The sequence below is a fragment of the Beta vulgaris genome, chromosome 9 (genome assembly GCF_026745355.1).
Source record: "Beta vulgaris subsp. vulgaris cultivar EL10 chromosome 9, EL10.2, whole genome shotgun sequence".
Classification (NCBI taxonomy): Eukaryota; Viridiplantae; Streptophyta; class Magnoliopsida; order Caryophyllales; family Amaranthaceae; genus Beta; species Beta vulgaris.
Genome location: NC_079210.1, coordinates 22,448,673 through 22,466,742, shown reverse-complemented (window position 1 = coordinate 22,466,742; position 18,070 = coordinate 22,448,673). Strand labels below are relative to the sequence as shown.

Genomic DNA, 18,070 nt, shown 5'->3' with positions numbered 1-18,070 from the left:
GTCCTAAGGTTTCAACGATAACCCTCTCCAAGGCTCAAGGGTATTGCCCTTATTGGGTGCTCATGGGAGTAAGTTTGTGGATCATTTGAGATCAGTGGATCTCTGGTTTCTGGATGGGAGATATGTACCCTTGGAGGGTAGCCTATTAGAAGAGTATCTAGCGCTATGCCACAACTTTCCCTTGCTCTATTTAGTGGGACCTTTTCTAAGGCCTTAACCAATTTCTCGTTTAACTGATAGTATTTTTCGACTAGTGGTTCTAAGCGACTAACTACTTTAGTCGCGAGAGACTTAGACATTTCCAAGAAAGTTGCACTCATAGTTACATTGATATCTACGAGTATCCGATCAATTTGTCTAGAGTTAATTTCTCTTTTCTCCTCACTTATACTTTGAAGGATGTCTATTAAGACTCTGGCAGACTCATGGGCTAAAGTTCTGTAGTTAGAATTAAATTATTGTCTTTGCCTCTCTCTAACATCTAATAGTAAATGCTTTACTATCTCTGTGAACTTTCTATACATTTGATGTATAAGTTCACAACTAGCACTACTTGGAGATGAGCTTTCCCTTTGTGGGTTCTCTTTACTTGACTCTTCATGACCATGGTGAATTGGCTCACCATTGTTACCTTATACCCTAGTATCTAAAGGGATTTAAAAACTAGTTTCCATGTTTTGGAAATTTGACTCACCTTGAGCAACTTCTTTATTCTTTCTAGAACGTGTCTCCGACATTTTTAATGAAAATGACACTAACTGTTTTATATCATTGAATTGTAAAAAGTATGAAGAAGAAATTTCACAATTTGATTACGAATCTTCTCCTCTCATTAGGGTCGCCAAAAAACTTGTTGGTTTAAAATCAGTTTGTTCACCTTGCAAACAAGTCAATTTACATCTAATAGTTTGATACCGAATGCCACGGGAGGCTTAGTCCCTAGGCGTTATCGGTGTTAATTAGATAAAATCTTGCTAAAATACTTTGTTGTAATTTAATTAATAATTAAACTACAACGCCTATTAAATTCACGTGAAATGCAATAAATAGAGCAACTAATAATTAATCTTTTGATTAAAGCAAAACATTACTTTATGTAGCACAAACTTTAAGAAATATCTTGCAACACATAAGAGGACAAGTCAGGCTGGACGACTAAAGGGAAAGCATGAAGGTTTTTACTTCCATGGCTTCTTACTTCAATCGGAGAATTATAAAACTTGGCGCCACAACATGTTCTAAGTCTAAGGGACTAAACTATAACCCTAGAAGGGGGTTGGCTAGAATACGACTAGGCTACGCTAAGAAGAGAGTAAATGCAAGTTGTTGCATGTTGTGTGTTAGGTGTTCTTTGCTTGATGATCATTCTTCTATTTATAGGAGAACATGTTACGTAACTTTCATGCTTTCTTGGAGGAAAAACATTTGAATCATCTTTGATTCGGATCTCAACCGTCTTCTGGCGCTGAATAACTGTAGCGTAATACGTTCTTCCTTATGTGGATGCATCTCATGATTGTTCTTTAATCACCTGTACTTTTTCTACTCTTGACTTTCATCTCCTAATGGTCTTGACGGTCTGTTGACTTTGACTTCTATTGACTTTGCCAAATGGGCTTTTAGTTGGGCCTTCATATTAAGGCAAAATTAAACCTTTTGAGTTCTAATACAATGTACAATAATAAATGGTATCATACATCTAAAAATGGTGGTAATATATTGCCCCCCTGATTTGTGGAGTGATGTACTCATCACCCACAAATAATGAGCAGAGAAGGACTTCTAATGGTTGTAGCCAATATCATTTAGTAGTATTCTGAATGTGACCTCCTCCACTGTTCTAAGGTGATCAATCAACATTTCTTTAGGATGAGTGAATTTGGTTGAGAAGAACAACCTTTCGTGTATTCCCTCACCCCTCTTTCTAGCCATTGTTAAATCTATTACGAAAGTTTCTTTAAGATGCGAACTTGTAGGATTATTTGGTGATAACCAACAAGGACTCACATCATAGGTCATGAGATCGTACCATATTTGACATGCACATTTATGTTGTACCACATCTCTTGATGATGACCCATCCATCATTCTATAGACTTTTATTTTTTTTGTAGTTCCTTTGACAAAGAGATTTTTTAGATATCTCTAAGGCATGTTAGGCTGCCATATTTCTTACGTAACAATTTTTTAGATATAACGAGATCATTCCTTTCGAGTTTAGGAAATATCCAATTTCGTACGAGGTCTAAATTGGACCCTATTTGGAAGGCTCTTTAGATCCTCTTGTATTTTCTAGATCCTCTTGTATGACATGATTATCTCCAGAATATTTTTGAATAGAAGAAATCTATTTAATGGACATTCTTAATAAATTCATCTTTATCTCCAAATATGACATTCAATGCCTTGTGATGATTTGGGCATTTTGATGGATATGACATATACTCTAGAGTAGATTGACGAAACATGGCAGGTATGTGTAATCCATTTTGCTTTATATTTTGAATCTTTGAGAGATTATACATATATATATATATATATGTAAGGACTTGGATGCTTTAACCGTCCAATAATTTTTCCTAACTGCCTAATTTCATGGGAATAGTTTTTTGAGGAAAATAAGTATTAGATGAACACGTGTTTGTTTTTACTTCTCTTCGGTCAAAAACTAATCTTAAAGCAATTGAATCATTGAAAATATATAATAAGATTACCATTTTAGGTAATTTCATTACATTATGATTTATTTGTATGAAGATAAGATCATCAATTACATATTGATTAAAAGGACTTGCATCTAGAGATAAGATTTGGAAATGTTCCCTACATACTATCTCTACCATAGCATTATACTCATCACCTTCTAACTCGCACCTTGCACTACTTCTGGTAACTCCAAAGTAGTGGTCATCTTCAGAGGTGTTGTTGAACCTTGCCTTGAAGATAGTCCTGTGGTAGCTATTGTCCCAAGCATATTTTCCGTCGATCAATGTAATATACATCCATGAAAGAAATTTTCTTAAGCCAATAACTCACATAATTTGCACATGCACTTAAAGTGCACCATCCTCTACTGATGTTCATCTTGACCTTCTTCTATCCTCACCACTTTGAGGGAGGACTGGGTGCAAGAGAGTACTAGGTGCTTCACATATGCCCAATTCATCATTTGAGGTCTTGAGAAATTTAAGATAGTGGAAACCTCCTTTCCCCACCTTTTGCAAACGGTCAGTAGTTGGTCTTGTGACTCTTCTGCCAATTTAGGTCATATATGGGTGGACAGAAGGTCGATATTAGAACCGATCTTCACAGCGCTTAATCTTGCTAGCGCCAAGTCTCTTAGCTCTACTGCGGGTTCATCGTCAAATACCCGTGCCATTTTCTCTGCCCATCTAGCCCTTTCATTTGTGATGAAAGATTCTTTGTCTTCCTCTATGTTGTTGAGGGTGAAACAATGACTAAAACAATCATCATCAAACTCAGCTGTCATGTTTGCACGTGCTTCGTTGCTCATTTTAATTTTTTGAAATGAAAATGTGATGATAATATGTTATCGCCAGGTCCCTTTAAATAACCAGCACATTTGTTTAATGGTTACTTTCGTAATAACTTCTGAGATTAGTGAGCAATTGAGTAATTTGACCGTTTTTTTGAGAAGTTTATTGACTTCTTGCTGATTATTATTTATTTTAAGATTATTAATTTTTTGATAGGTCTTAAAATTATTATGTCATTTTTTTACGCGTCTAGGCCTAAAATTATTGACTACCCTATACTTTCTAGTGAATACGCCTAAACTGCTTTCACGGATTATGGATATGTGATACTTCAATGCTAGTTCATGAGGAAAATATAGTTTTGCAATGCATTTTCCCCATGACTTGCAAATACTTAGGAGTTTCAATAAATCTCCTTTTTTCCATTTTTGGCCATAGATTCAGCGCTAGGAAGTCCACATCACTTCCAATAATAGCAACACTAGATATTTGTTTATCCAAATCTCTAGGTTGGACCCTTGGGTCCCTTCCGAAGAGCTTGATGATTTTGGATTGCTATATCATCATTTCTTCTTCCTTAAACTCCTCCCGGTCTTCTTGTGTAATGTCTCTATTAAATTTGTGCCTCCAACATTCATTTTATCCCCATAGTAGACAAGTAAAACCGATATGAATTAGGATATGATCCGAGCAACACTTCTTACAACACTAAATAATCTTCTCTTACCCTCAACAGTCAGTCCATCCTACAAAGAGATATTGAGTTGTACCACAAATTTCCAAAACCTTGGCTTAGTAGGAGGGAACAAAATTTTTAGCGGGATTGGAGATATTCTTCATTGAAGCTAGGAATTTGGACTGAATCATAAGCTGGTTTGTCCTTAAGAAAATTTTCACGTTTGAGTCTTCTAAAAAAGGGGATTTTGATCCGGTATCTTTGATGATACCTTCTGGCGAAATCATTGAACATAAGTGGATTATTAAGTGTCAGGAAAAAGACGGGCCTATAGAATTTAGAATGTTCTTATGAAACCATCCTCCACAATCACCTCATGAAACTACCTTTTCACTCCTTTCAGATGGTTATTACACCTATAGCTTATCTTCCAGCCATTCTACTCTGCATACCCAGTTAGAAGATTCTGATAGTGAGGAAATTGAATATGAACCTTTATCTAAGTACATTGGCATGCAAGACATTATTTCTGACAGTGAAATTTAATAATGATAAATCACTTGATACAACTAAAACATATATAAGACCCATGGAAGAATCTATTGTAATTAATATTGGTACAAAAAATATTGTAACAGAAGTCAAAATAAGTCCATCCATCTCCCCAACTGAACATTTTATGTTCATTGCATAATTAAAAGAGTATAGATGTGTTTGCATGGTCTTATGCTGATATGCTTGGTGTTAATGGAAAAATTGTGGAACATCGCATTCCATTACATTCCAAAAGCAAGCCAAAGCTTCGCCTAATGAAAGCAGAGGTTAGTCTGAAAGTAAAAGAAAAAATCCAGAACCAGCTTGATGCCCAATTCAGCCACAACTGCTATTAGGTTTGATAGAATAGAGTTGTAGTTATTGCTCTTGCAGTTTCCTGTGTTAATGCATCACAAAATGATCTGTGTGTTATAAAGAGTACACAAGTAGTGAAAATTATATTGGGTCAAAGAAGGCAAATGGAGATCACAAGAACTAATAGGCTTTGAAATTTGTTGCTTACACCCTTACACACACAGTAAAGGCGAGAGCATTCTTCTGTGCTACATTCACTAAGTGGGATACAGAGTCAAGGTTCATAGTATTTGGTGCAGCATCGTGAAGAATTTTTTTCTTTCACCTAGATTCCTTATCAAATAATTTGAAAAGACCTCTCACATGACTTATAATATTTTCAGTTATGTTTTTATGTTGTTATTTGTACAACTAACAGAAAACTCATTTGGCTTTACAATACGAGCCTACTTAATTGATTTGTTGCTTCTGATACAGTGCCACTAACTTTAAGATGCAGTTATGGAACCTAGCTTTTGATCAGCTGGAAATGGCAAGATCAGTAAAAGCACCAAGTTGAACACTTCACTTCCATTGCACTTTTATGACTAATACTTTCAACACAAATATCTTACACAATTATCTGATATGAATTATTTATGTATTAGCTTCTCATCAGACGGAATGAATCTCTATGTCATGAATAAGAATATGTCCTAATTGTAATCGATTTGTTATTTATGAGTTTATGTTTAAGAAACATATAAATTATATCCCAGTTCTAACTATAATTATCTAGAATTATTTTTTAGTACTTTTATGAGATTCCTAGCACTTATTAGCAAGAGATGATTGATGAACTAAGAGATATGTGCGTCGTGGGCGACATAATTAAATAACCAAACGCAAGATGATGGAGATCAAGGACAAAGGCGGTCAAATTTTAATTGTACATATTATTTGATTTTTTTTAATTCCGTTTTAGTAGATAGGATTATATTATAGAAACTTTATTTTTAAGACATTATTGGAAAAAATTGATGCTTTGAGAGAAATTGTTTCTGGATATAAATTATATGTAGCGAATATTTTTCTTGACATGATGACTAGAGCAAGCAAGCAAGACTTCTTGTTTAATAATGTTGTTGTAGTTATTTATATATTATTTTATAGAATAAAAGCGTATATACAAAGAGCCACAAATACTACAAGATAATGTATGTATAAGGTAAATTATTCTTATTATAAAAAAATTTGTGTTATAAACCTAAGAAATCGATTACGATCAATAACTGATTTCACAGGTTAAAGTAAGGAGAGTGGTTTTTAAATGTTAACTGTTCTTCTAACCTCTTTATATATGATATGTACTTGGTTTTAATTGTTAAATGGTCTCCTAAATAAACAAAGAAACCATGCATCATAACCGTTCTCCTAGCCTAGGACACTTGTGAGATGGAGACCAGTTGTAGTCCGGTTTAATTCCTTGCTCGTTTTCAACCAGTTTCCTACGCCTTTGGTATTGTGAAGCTGAACACTTACGCCTCTCTTTCTCTCAAGGGCTGGGTGGGTCTAGGTGTTGTAGCTCGAAACTCGAATGGGGAGGTGCTCTTCCCTGCAACTAGGCGTGTCAAGGCGCATTGTGCTCCCAAAGCAGCTGAAGCCAAAACAATAGTCTTATTTGTGAAGCTGCGTAAATGTTATGGGTTCCAAGAAATTATGGTGGAATCGGATTGTCAATTGGTTATCAACATGCTCTAAAAAATGCTCTTTTCATCTCGAACTTAGCTCTCGTTCTCCATGATATTTTATCCTTGTGTAGTTCATTTAGTTCTCTTTCTTGGTCTCATGTTAAAAGAAATGGTAATTTCATTGTTCATCATTTAGCTAAACTAGTCCCTTTTGGAGTTAAGCAAGTTTAAGATAACCACTATCCTTTGCAAGTGACTCCTTATGTTCTTGTGGACAATTTGGTGATGAATAATACTAGTTTGGCTTTTCCCACTCAAGAAAAAAACACTTAGTATCTGGAAACTCCAAGTACCCTTCCTCCCATCCTTCCCTTTCTCGAACCAAATACTCGATTTCCTACCATGTCTTTCATTTGTCTAATGAATAATCTTATGAACAAAGACAACTTAAAGTACTAATGATATACTTCCTCCGTTTTTTAATAAGTGACACAGAGAGAAAGTAGGGGAATACCAAGGAGCCTAGCGAGATAAAATTGGGACCACTTGTTCAACCAATCAAATTTGAGTATTGGATAAAGTGGGTATGTGAAATAATTAAATGATGGCAAATATGTAATAAATGAGAAGTATTTTTTACTACTTTGAGCTATGTGTCACTTATTATGACATTTCCCAAAAAGGAAAACATGTCACTTATTAAAAACGGAGGAAGTATAAAAGAACAAGAAAGTCCCAAGACTGATAAGTGATATTGCACTTCAAACTGAAAGGAAAGACAAGCTAACAAGCCCACCGCACACACTATTAGCTGCAAAACCAACGCAAAAGTGCTTGAGCTCGGAATCACAATGGGCTTGTTAGCTTGTCTTTCGTTTCAGTTTTCATTTTAAATATAAATTTATTCTTGTTACATGTTATATAAAAAAATTCCCCTAAATTTTAAACTCAGTTTTCAGATTTTATCTTTTTAACTTACATTTTATAAAAAATTTTTGAATAGGGGGTGTTATAAAGTATCCCTTTGGATTTATGATACTAAATGCTTTATAAATATCTACAAGATTCAGTGCCCTTCCTTTACTTGGAGCAAACACTGGATTTCCTCTAGTGTATTTCCTTTTGTTTCTAGAATAATCTCATGAACACAGACGACTGAAAATACTAATAATACATAAAATTACCAAGAAAGTTGCAGACATTGATATTGCAATGAAAAACGGATTGAAAGACAAGTTAACAACCACTGCACACCCTCTTAATTGCAAAAACCCGGTAAAACTGATTGACCTTCTAATAGTAATGGGCTTGTTAGCTTGACTTTCCTTTTGGCTTTCATAATTTATCTGAATTTATTGCTGTACCAAGTTATATAAATAAAAATCCCCTAGATATTGAACTATGAATTGACAGAAATAATCTCAACTGTAAACGGTTCGTTCAAAATAACCTTAATATTGAGTTATTCTAGAATAATCCAAACTATTTAGGGTACCTTCCCAAAATAATCCAAACTTTTATTTTTCTTGTCTTCAATGATCATTATATATAGGATAATTAATTTGGATTATTCTAGAATAACCTATATATAGTTAGGATTATTTTGAGCGAAACAGTGATAGTTTGAATTATTCTTGTTAATTTTTTCTTTTATCTTTCTAATCTACATTTTATAAAAAATATTTTGAATAGAGGTCCAAGTGCCCTTGTGTTAATTTTTGTAGATTATATGAAAATGGACCTGGTTAACTCGATATGGAGGAGGAGAGTTTAGCCCACTTACAAATTAAGAAGTTCCATCCTAAAATCAATTGGTAATAGGAGGAATAACTCCTAATCTTATAAAGTGGTTTATTCTCTCCTTTTTCTCGAACGTAAGACACTCACAAGTGGACTTTCAATGGGTTTCGAACACCTTCCTCCCATACTTCCCTTTCTTGGAACAAACACTCGATTTCCTCTAATGTATTTCCTTTTGTCTCTGGAAGTCTTATGAACAAAAGTAAATGGAAGTGTTGATAATAAGAAAAGACCAAAAAGTCCCAAGCACTGCTGCACTGATATTGCACTCGAAAACGAAAGGAAAGACAAGCTAACAAGCCCACTGCACGCCCTCTAGATTCATGCAAGACCAACTGAAATTACTTTTGCTTGTAATCGCAATGGGCTTGTTAGCTTGTCTTCCTTTGGGTTTTAAGATTTATCTGCATTTTTTATTGTCACAGGTTATATTAAGATACTCCCCTAGATGTTAAACTCAGTTTTCATATTTTATCTTTCTAACTTCCATTTTATAAAAATATTTTGAAAATGGGGGTGTTACACTTTAAACAAAGTATACCTAAGATTATGATACTAAACGGTCAGTATCTGCAAGCTCCAAGTGCTCTTCCTTCCAGCCTTCCCTTTCTTGGAACAAACACTCGATTTCCTCCAATGTCTTTCCTTTTGTCTCTGGAATAATCTTATGAACAAAGACAACTGAAAGTGCTGATAATACAAAAAAGATCAAGAAAGTCCCAGGCACTGATATTGCATTTGAAACCGAAAGAAAAGACAAGCTAACAAGCCCACTGCACACCCTATTAGCTGCAAAACCAACTGAAACTGCTTGAGCTCGTAATCGCAATGGATATATCTCTGAAGTCAAAACCCAGCAAATCGGACCTATTCCCACAGAAAAGAATGCGACATTCCCACAAATAAACACTATTGCCAATAATATCCCAACTTCTCCTTTTCCCATGAATGGCAAACTCACTGTTATACAGAACAAGCAAATTGTCATCCCAATTGTGCTCGTGTACAACAACGGCTTCCTACCTATTCGATCAATGAGGACAAGCGCAACTAATATTGCCACGGTCTTTGTAAATCCAACAGCAACTGTTGCAGCTAGAAGTTGAGTGTTACCCTCAATCCCAGCTGTCTTTAATATTGTTGGACTGTAATAAACTAATGCATCTATTCCCGTAATTTGTTGGAAACACTGTAACCCAACACCGGCAGAAAGCATCTTGAAAACTGTTGGATTAGGTCTCAAAATTTCATACCAAACAGCTTTTTCTTCAATGTTTTTTGATTTTGCTTTGCTTGCAGTTTGTAGGATATCGTTAAGTCTTTCCTCCACTTCTTTTTCATCGCCAATTGTTCTTATCAAAATTGATCTTGCTTCATCAACTCGATCTTGAAGAACTAACCATCTTGGTGATTCCGGAATTACAAAGAGCGCAAAGCCTATGACTGCTGAAGGGAATATCCCTATTGCAAGCATTACCCGCCAGTTGATACTTGGAGGTAGACCTGAAAATGCATAGTTTGAGACATAACCGAGAAGGATTCCGAGGTTGATAAAGATCTCAGGAAATGTGGTGAGGAAACCTCTTGAAATAGCAGGGGATATTTCTGCTATGTAGACACCCATGATGGTTGCTCCAAACCCGATTCCAATACCTGATAAAAGCCTTCCAAGCATTAAGACTTGGAAGGAATGAGCCAAAGCCATCATAATGCCTCCTAATTGAAAAATGATTGCTCCTATTCCCATTGTCCATTTCCTTCCAATAGCATCTGATGTTCTTCCTCCTACTAGACTACCGATCAGTGAAACTATACTTAAACACCCTACTAATACTTCTTGTTGCACCTCATTTATCTTGAGATCTTCATGGATGAATATGATTGCCCCGCTCATTACACCGACATCTGTGGAGACACAGGACCTCATTCAACATAACTTCGATGCATAGACAGGATAAAATAAACAAGCTAAGTTTTTTACTAGAAAAGCAAAGAGGCTTTGTTTTTACTATCAGTGATTTTCCTAAATTCTTTTTATGGATAAAATCCTATTCACTTGTATCAGATTACCAAGAAAAGATTCATAAAAATAGATAAACAGAAACTAATTTAGATTAGTTAACAACAATGGCATTAAAAGGTTAAAATATAATTACTGATCCTATAGTCAGAATTCCAATTTTTACAAAATTTTCTCTCCGCTTTCCTTTCTTTGCTTAATTAAAGCTAACCAAACAACGGGATTCGTATCATATCCTTCTATTAAATCAAACAACAGAAAAATTTACCAAAGAATCAGTAAAGTCGAATATGTACAAAGGTTGCATACCATAGCCAAGGAGTACTGAGTTGACAGAAGCGAAAAAGGCGCAAACCATAACATATCTTCTGCAATCATTTGTGTTATCCTTCTGAAGATTACAGCTTGAAGAATTATTATCATGTTCAGAATCCATTCTTTGGTACTTATTTTTACTTCCCAACTCAATGTTTGACATCTCTGAGTTTCCGTTGACCAATCCCATAAATTCTTTTTTCAGCAGCTCCTACTGAAACAATTGGTAGAAATTATAAAGCACTTGTGATCTTCAAAATAACTTATTTGATGAACAAACTCTCATTAATATTTTTTTTTCTAAACTATGTAATATGCTTGAAGCTGGTGATGAGTGAAATTTTGAAAGATATTTTTCTTGCGTTTATGGAAGCTATTATAATATCAATACAACTTGCAAAAATTTAAATAGTCAAATAAATCGACCACTTGCTAATGTTGAAAGTATTTTATAAGACAACGAGGAAATATGACTGGTTCCTCTGACTTCTTCACATGTTGAAAGCCTCAAAAAAAAATATATAATAAAATAAATTAATTCACTCCAATCTATACTTTTCTGTTCTAATTTATGAGATCTGATATGAATTTCCAAATACTTTTAACTTTAGGCTAACATAATAACCCCCAAAGGCCCAAACAATTTGCTTGTGAATTAAATATAAATTCTTGTTAGGGTGCCTAGTTGAAAAATGGACAGCAATTACAACTTGGTGCTTTTACGGTTTATAGTAATGTACATATGCAAGCATGGAGAATAGTGTGCCACTATGTCACGAATCCTACTTTATTGCACTCCTAAGCAGGGATAGATCTAGCGTGTGTTCCGTGGGTTCAGCTAAATACATGGAATTTTGAAAAAAAAAATCAAGCAAAAATTCTAGAAAAAACAAATAAAAGTAGGTGAAAACAAAGAGAGTGCGTAGGAATTACATTAGAACAAGGATAGCTCATTGGTTCCGCGTGCAAACATTAAGCGCCTAGCCACAGTCCACGTGAGTCGCGAGTTCGAACCTTTTTCCCTCTTTTTATTTTGGAAGTCTAATTTTATTTCCCCCTTTTCTGACTTTCCCCCCTTTTCTGACTTTCCCCAATTCTCTCTCCTCTCTTCTCAGTTCTCACAAGTTACAAACTCGCAACTCGCATTCCGATTCTCAGTTTAGAACTCGTCAACTCGCCTGAGTGCACATCTCACAGTCGCACACCGCAAACGTCACTACTTGCCTCTCCTCTCTCGCACTCCGAGTCTCCGACGTCCGTAAGCATTGCTCGCATTCCAACAGTTCGACAGTTCACAATCGCAAACTCGCAACTCGCATTTTGATTCACGCACGAAGCATTGCTCATTTCTTCTCTTCTGGTCTTCTTCGAATTTGCTTAGGTAATTGACTAATTTGTAATTTCTTTGCTTAAACTTTCATTTACCAATTCATTTAGTAATTAGTAATCAAGTATTGCTTGGATAAATGGTTATTTACAAATTAAATTAATGGAATGCTTGAATGAATTGAAATTATTGATTGCCTCATTGCCATGAGATTAATTGTCAAGTTTCAAGTTTGTTGGGTGAATTTGTTATTGTTATGGAAGTTTAATTTGGATTTAGGGTGTTGTTATTGGTTATTGAAGAGAACTTTGATTTTTTAGAATGATTTTTTTAGTTTTTTTTCTTGTAATTTAAGAAATTGTTATCGTATTTATCGGTTGTAATTCCGAACTTGAATTGATGTATTTTATTTTTAAGCAATTTAAATTGGTCTCTTTCTTTGGTTAAATGTCTCGTTAATTTCGAACCCACGTGGGTAAAATCCTGCATACGCCAATACTCCTAAATTCTCAAAAATCACCTATTCTACATTATTGATGTATATATTTTTTTTAAAAAAAAATCTGTTTGAATCATCGTATTTTTTACTTTTTCATTTGGTACCAAATTATTTTTTTGAATTCTATATAGTACCACTATAGTTTGCACTTATTCTCTACGGTAACATTCCATTAATTAAAACATTAGTTTTGGCTTACATAGGGTCAGTAGTTTACCACATTTATGTGTCTTGTGCATCAAGAATTGTTCAGCTAAGGTTTGAGAGTCATTTTGGCTCCTCTGGATGAAAATTAAAGTTGAAATTGGAGAAAAATAACTCGAACTTCATTTTACGCGTCAGGAAATGCCGACTTATTTTTTTCTTTTACCAAATTGGACCTCAAATTTGGTCATTAAGGACAAAAACGACTCCCAAAAATCTTTATCACGCTAAATTAGACAAAAACCAACCCTATGCATCCCCCAAACTAATGTTTTGTTTAACATAATATTATGGTAGAGGATAAGTCCAAACTACTAAGGTACCATATAGAATCCAAAAAAATTTGGGTACCAAAATGGAAAAACCCAAAGTACATGAGTACCAAGTGGAATTTTCCTATTTATTTTATAAAGGTAAATAGAAATAGTTTTAGGAAACCCTCCTCGCGAGTGGAACTCCTAAAAGGTCTTTTACAAAGATCCAGTTTAAAGATGGAGAATTACAATGACGAATGGCCAACATTAGCTACCTAATCAGCTGCTCGGTTGGCTTCGCGGTAAACATGTTGTAAGTGATAAGATATGAATTCGTGCAAGAGCGATTTGATGTCTACTATAATATTCTAAATTTGTTGTGGAACGGAGAAGAGGCCTTGAATTGCTTGAATAACCAACAAATTGCCTCTATCAATAAATATAACATGTATATCATGTTGTAGAATTGGGAAAATTCTTTCCGGAGGTAGGTGTTTAGGCAACAAACATGAGGGAATTACCAAGATTATAAGTATTACATGTGTGAACTAATTGTCCCAAATGATTGCGAATGATGATCCCTGCAGCGGCTGAGTTGTGGGCGATAGAGGCATCAAATTTTAATTTAGAGTGCATTGGAGGTGGGGGGGGGGGAACCAAACCACCAAAATAGTGGAAGAAGAGGGGCATGGGTTGGAAAGATGATAATGTTTGGAGAAAGGGGTACATGTGACTTGGCAAGAATCAAGCTTATTTCAAAGAGTCCATTCGTTATAGAGAAATTGAGCTTTATGGATAATATGAAATCTATTGGATGTGTTAGAATTAAACATTATATCAATTCTTTCTTTCCTGATAATCTAGAGTAGGAAAAAAAATTTAGTAAGATCATGCTTACTAGCTCTAAGATTTGATAGTGATGGAAGAAGTGCTAGTTCCTTGAAGTTATAGTGTAACTTATCTATAACATATAACAAGTCCTATAGGGTACCGAGATGACTTAATATGCATTGATTAAATAGATGATCTATGGATTCATCATGTACAAGAGACAAAGGGGGAAGGAATTTATAGGCATGATCTTCTTTTTTATATAAAGTACTTCTTACTGGCAGACTAGTATGACAGATTTGCCATAGAAAATATTTGCAATTTAGGGGGAATGTCTAATTTTTAGAGCTAGCGAAAGGGCCACTTCGGGGCAGTAGGGTCGATATTGTGTGCAAGCCAAGTTGCAGATTGAGTCGTAGGCAAGAGGATGCCTTTGACTTTCACAAGTAATTGAGGAGGTAGGAAAGATGCCAGTTTAAACATATCTCACTTATGAGAAGGGAGGATAAAGTGAGATATAGGTTAAGTTAGATCCACTTGATGAAGGGATTGCTGGAGTAGGTCTAAAATATTAGAGTTCGTTAGCCAAATATCAAGCCAAAAACAAATATTATGGCCATTTTCGATTTTCCAGCGGATGGCTTTCGTAAGAGTTTCACGATGAGTATAGAACATGAAATTCTCTCTAAATTCAAATTTATTATATGAAATGACAAATATAGATTATATGAATAGGAAAAAATGGAATAATTCTTGTGAATCGATTTCAAGTTGAAAAAAGAATAAAATATTCACTCCATAGCCTGATAGGTCGTTGGAAGAACTGAGTAATCGGAGGAGAATAATGATAGAGTCTCATTCTACATGTCAATACTGACAACAATGAAATTTATACTGAGAGGAAAATCCATCGACTTTAAAATTTGTGAGGGTTCAAGTCCCTCTATCCCCAAAAGCTTTCTACCCTCTTACTAGTTATCATTTTTTCATTAGCAGTTTGAACGCGGTTATACCCCTCATTTTTCTTTTCTTTTTTTTTTTTTTTGTAAGTAAGAAATATATTGGAAGAGAACACCATTACATCTTGTGTCCAGAGGACAGCTATCATCACAAACTATATACAGCCAGAAAGGCGTCAGTAGCTAGCAAAAGCGAGCTAAGCTAAACCATCCCACCAAACCATATCTACATTCTGCATTTATTTAGGTAGTCTAGAATCATTACGTTTCTTAACAGTATATTGTATGTCTTTAATTACATGTTCTATAGTATGTACATGTTGATTCCAAAGAGAGTTATTTCTTTCCTGCCACACCTTGTAAACAAGAGCCAATATACTGGCCCTAATGATTTATTTCCTAAACTTGCTTCCATTGCATCTTCTCCTGATCCATATTAGTAACTAATCAAGAGTATTAGAAGTCGTTCTGATGCCTAACCAGTGTTTTAACTTCTGTAAGCATTCCATACTAAAATGGCACTGGAACAATAAGTGGCCCTGATCTTCAACACCATTATCACACAATAAGCATTGATTAGTAGAGTAGATTCCTAAGTTGAACAATCTGCTTCGTGTTTGTAGTTTGGTGCATTGCAAGCCACCCCATGAAGTTGTGTTTAGGTATGTTGTGAACATCCTGAACATCCCTACTCCAACTCAGTTGTTGCCTAAAGCTATTAAGTGTCTTATACATTTTTGATGTACTTAACTGAGGATCAGTCATCCACACACAGCCACAAGATCTCTTGCTTAACGATATATGAGTTTCATAGCCCAGCTAGTAGACTTAGGAGCTGTAAATTGGATCCAGTTTTGCTCTTTTACATACATTCCATGAAACCATTTAACTCAGAGGTTGTTTGTAACACCTCGTCCTTCTACTACTAAGATACTAAACAATATCTAATCAAGAAGTACTAAAAAGACGTTAGCGGAAATAACGTTGGGACGGTTATGCTACTCTAAAACAGTAATGAAAGATAATTCCTCAAACCAAAGTTTCATAGCTTAAAAAGGGAATTAATATACGAGATGATGTCATAGTTCTAAAATAAATAAATATCCCAATTATATCATATTATCAATCCAAAAACTATGAGACATGCAAGTCTCCCGATAAAACTTAAATAAAACTAAATATCCTTGAAAGCTATCCAAAAGTAAGTCTCTCTATGGTCTATATAGAATTCATCTACCAAAAACAGTACTAGGAGCTTCTTCTCACTACAAACTCTCACTCTGCTAGCCCAAGCAGTCACAAGTCTAGCAATCATTTCCATCTGCAAGGATGTATTAAATAATTCTACAGTAAGTGGGGAGTAACTAGCAGTTCCCCCAGAACAAAAGCGATCAAAGCACGATTCAGAATTAAATTATTAAGAAAGGAAAATCAGGCAATCATTACATCAATAGCATGCACCTAACCATAAAGCTCATAGGTAAAACATGTGATCGTCAACAATAAGTAAACATGATATAGTGAGTGAAACAATTCTAATATATATAAATAATAATAAATCAAGAATTCACAAGTTATTGAGTCAGAAACCGAACGCCAGTGATTCGCAAATCACTTCCTAGGGTTTGTCAGATCGCAATCTCCAGGTCAGTCTATGGGCTTACGTTCCCCACTGCCTATGTCTAAGAATGGCCAAACTCTCGATGCAGGGTAGAACACGCAGAACTACATGACCTCTCGGACGACAACAATTAACCCAGGTGTACCCCTAGTTCGCAAACCAGGTGGTTGGCATGTTCTTCACCGGGGACTACATCTTTCCCACCAGATGTTCTTATCTCAAAATACAATCATGCATATAATCCAAGTATCATTTATCTAAAATATTCATCAAAAAGGGGATGCCACCCGGCCTTATACCCACAGTTCATCGAAACAATTCTTCATAATTCCTCAAAATAAATCACTTATAATTTTTCAACAGATGTCTCCCATAATAAACACTTGAACACCACTAAACATCATCAATGATATTATACTAGTATTACAGCAACCATAATTCAATCAAAAATACACCACCAATTAGCTCTAAATCATATTCGTTGAAAGAGTAGTAATAATTAATCATTTTCTTTCATAAATCAAACATATATACTTATGAATTATTTCTGATTTACCCAATGATACATACTGCATACTACTGAAAATCAGCAACCCAGAATATAATAAATTATGAATTATTTCTGATTTACAAGCCCTTAAATAATTTAAAAGTGTATCCTCAATTTCACAACAAAAACACAATAGTAATTACTATACTAATAAGTTTGAGCAGTAAAATCACACAAAAATTATCATGCGACCCTAATAGGCTCTACTGACATGGTACAATTATTATTTATAAATTTCGGACTCCAAAAGTATTTTTAACAGTTAATATACAGATTACTCAAAAAAGCCAAAATAATAATTAAAAATATAAACAGACGCCCAAAAATTACCAAAAATTTACATAACATGCAAAAACTGACGAAAATACATAATATTCAAAGAAATGAATTTTTCAGCCCTTAGTAATAATTTTCATGATTTATATACTTACAGAAACGAAATTACAAAAACAGATATATCAATTAAATAAAATAGTAAACAGTAGGCAAAAATTATTCTAAGGCATGGAACACATATCTAAGAAAAATAATTTCATCAATTTTAACATTCATTCAATAATTATTATGCAATTTAGTCAAAAACACACAAAACACCAATTAAATTTAATAAAAATAAAAAACTATGCAAAAATTATTTTTCCATACACAGTATTCACACAGCATGTAACAAGTATATTCATTTCAAATTTCGTCCATAATTTCATTCAAAAATATTTTAAATAATTCCTAGCGTAGTAATCTAATATTGAATAATACTCTAATCACTATGATTCTAAGATAACTACTAGTTACCTGGATCGTCGGAGGCGAGCTGAATATTTCTAGAAAATCCCAATATAGGCATGTGATCCTCTCCTTCTTCAAATTCCCAAGCACCAAGTATAAGAAAAAGGCAACAAGAACAATTCACAAACAATTAACAAGGAGTAGAAATGAAAATTTTTGAGAGAATGAAGAAGATGATGATGGCCGAATTACTTGGAGTATGGCAGCAAGGA

General features: G+C 34.5%; 1 protein-coding gene across 1 annotated transcript; it reads right to left on the bottom strand.

The window, feature by feature from the left end:
- Positions 1-7,848: 7,848 nt before the first annotated feature.
- On the bottom strand, positions 7,849-12,003 carry LOC104903043 (probable polyol transporter 4). The gene is made up of 2 exons (XM_010691016.4): positions 10,822-12,003; positions 7,849-10,397 (listed from the first exon to the last, which is right to left on the bottom strand). The coding sequence occupies exons 1-2, from the start codon at positions 11,015-11,017 to the stop codon at positions 9,040-9,042; spliced, it is 1,554 nt and encodes a 517-aa protein (XP_010689318.2). The 5' UTR covers positions 11,018-12,003; the 3' UTR covers positions 7,849-9,039.
- Positions 12,004-18,070: the final 6,067 nt, after the last annotated feature.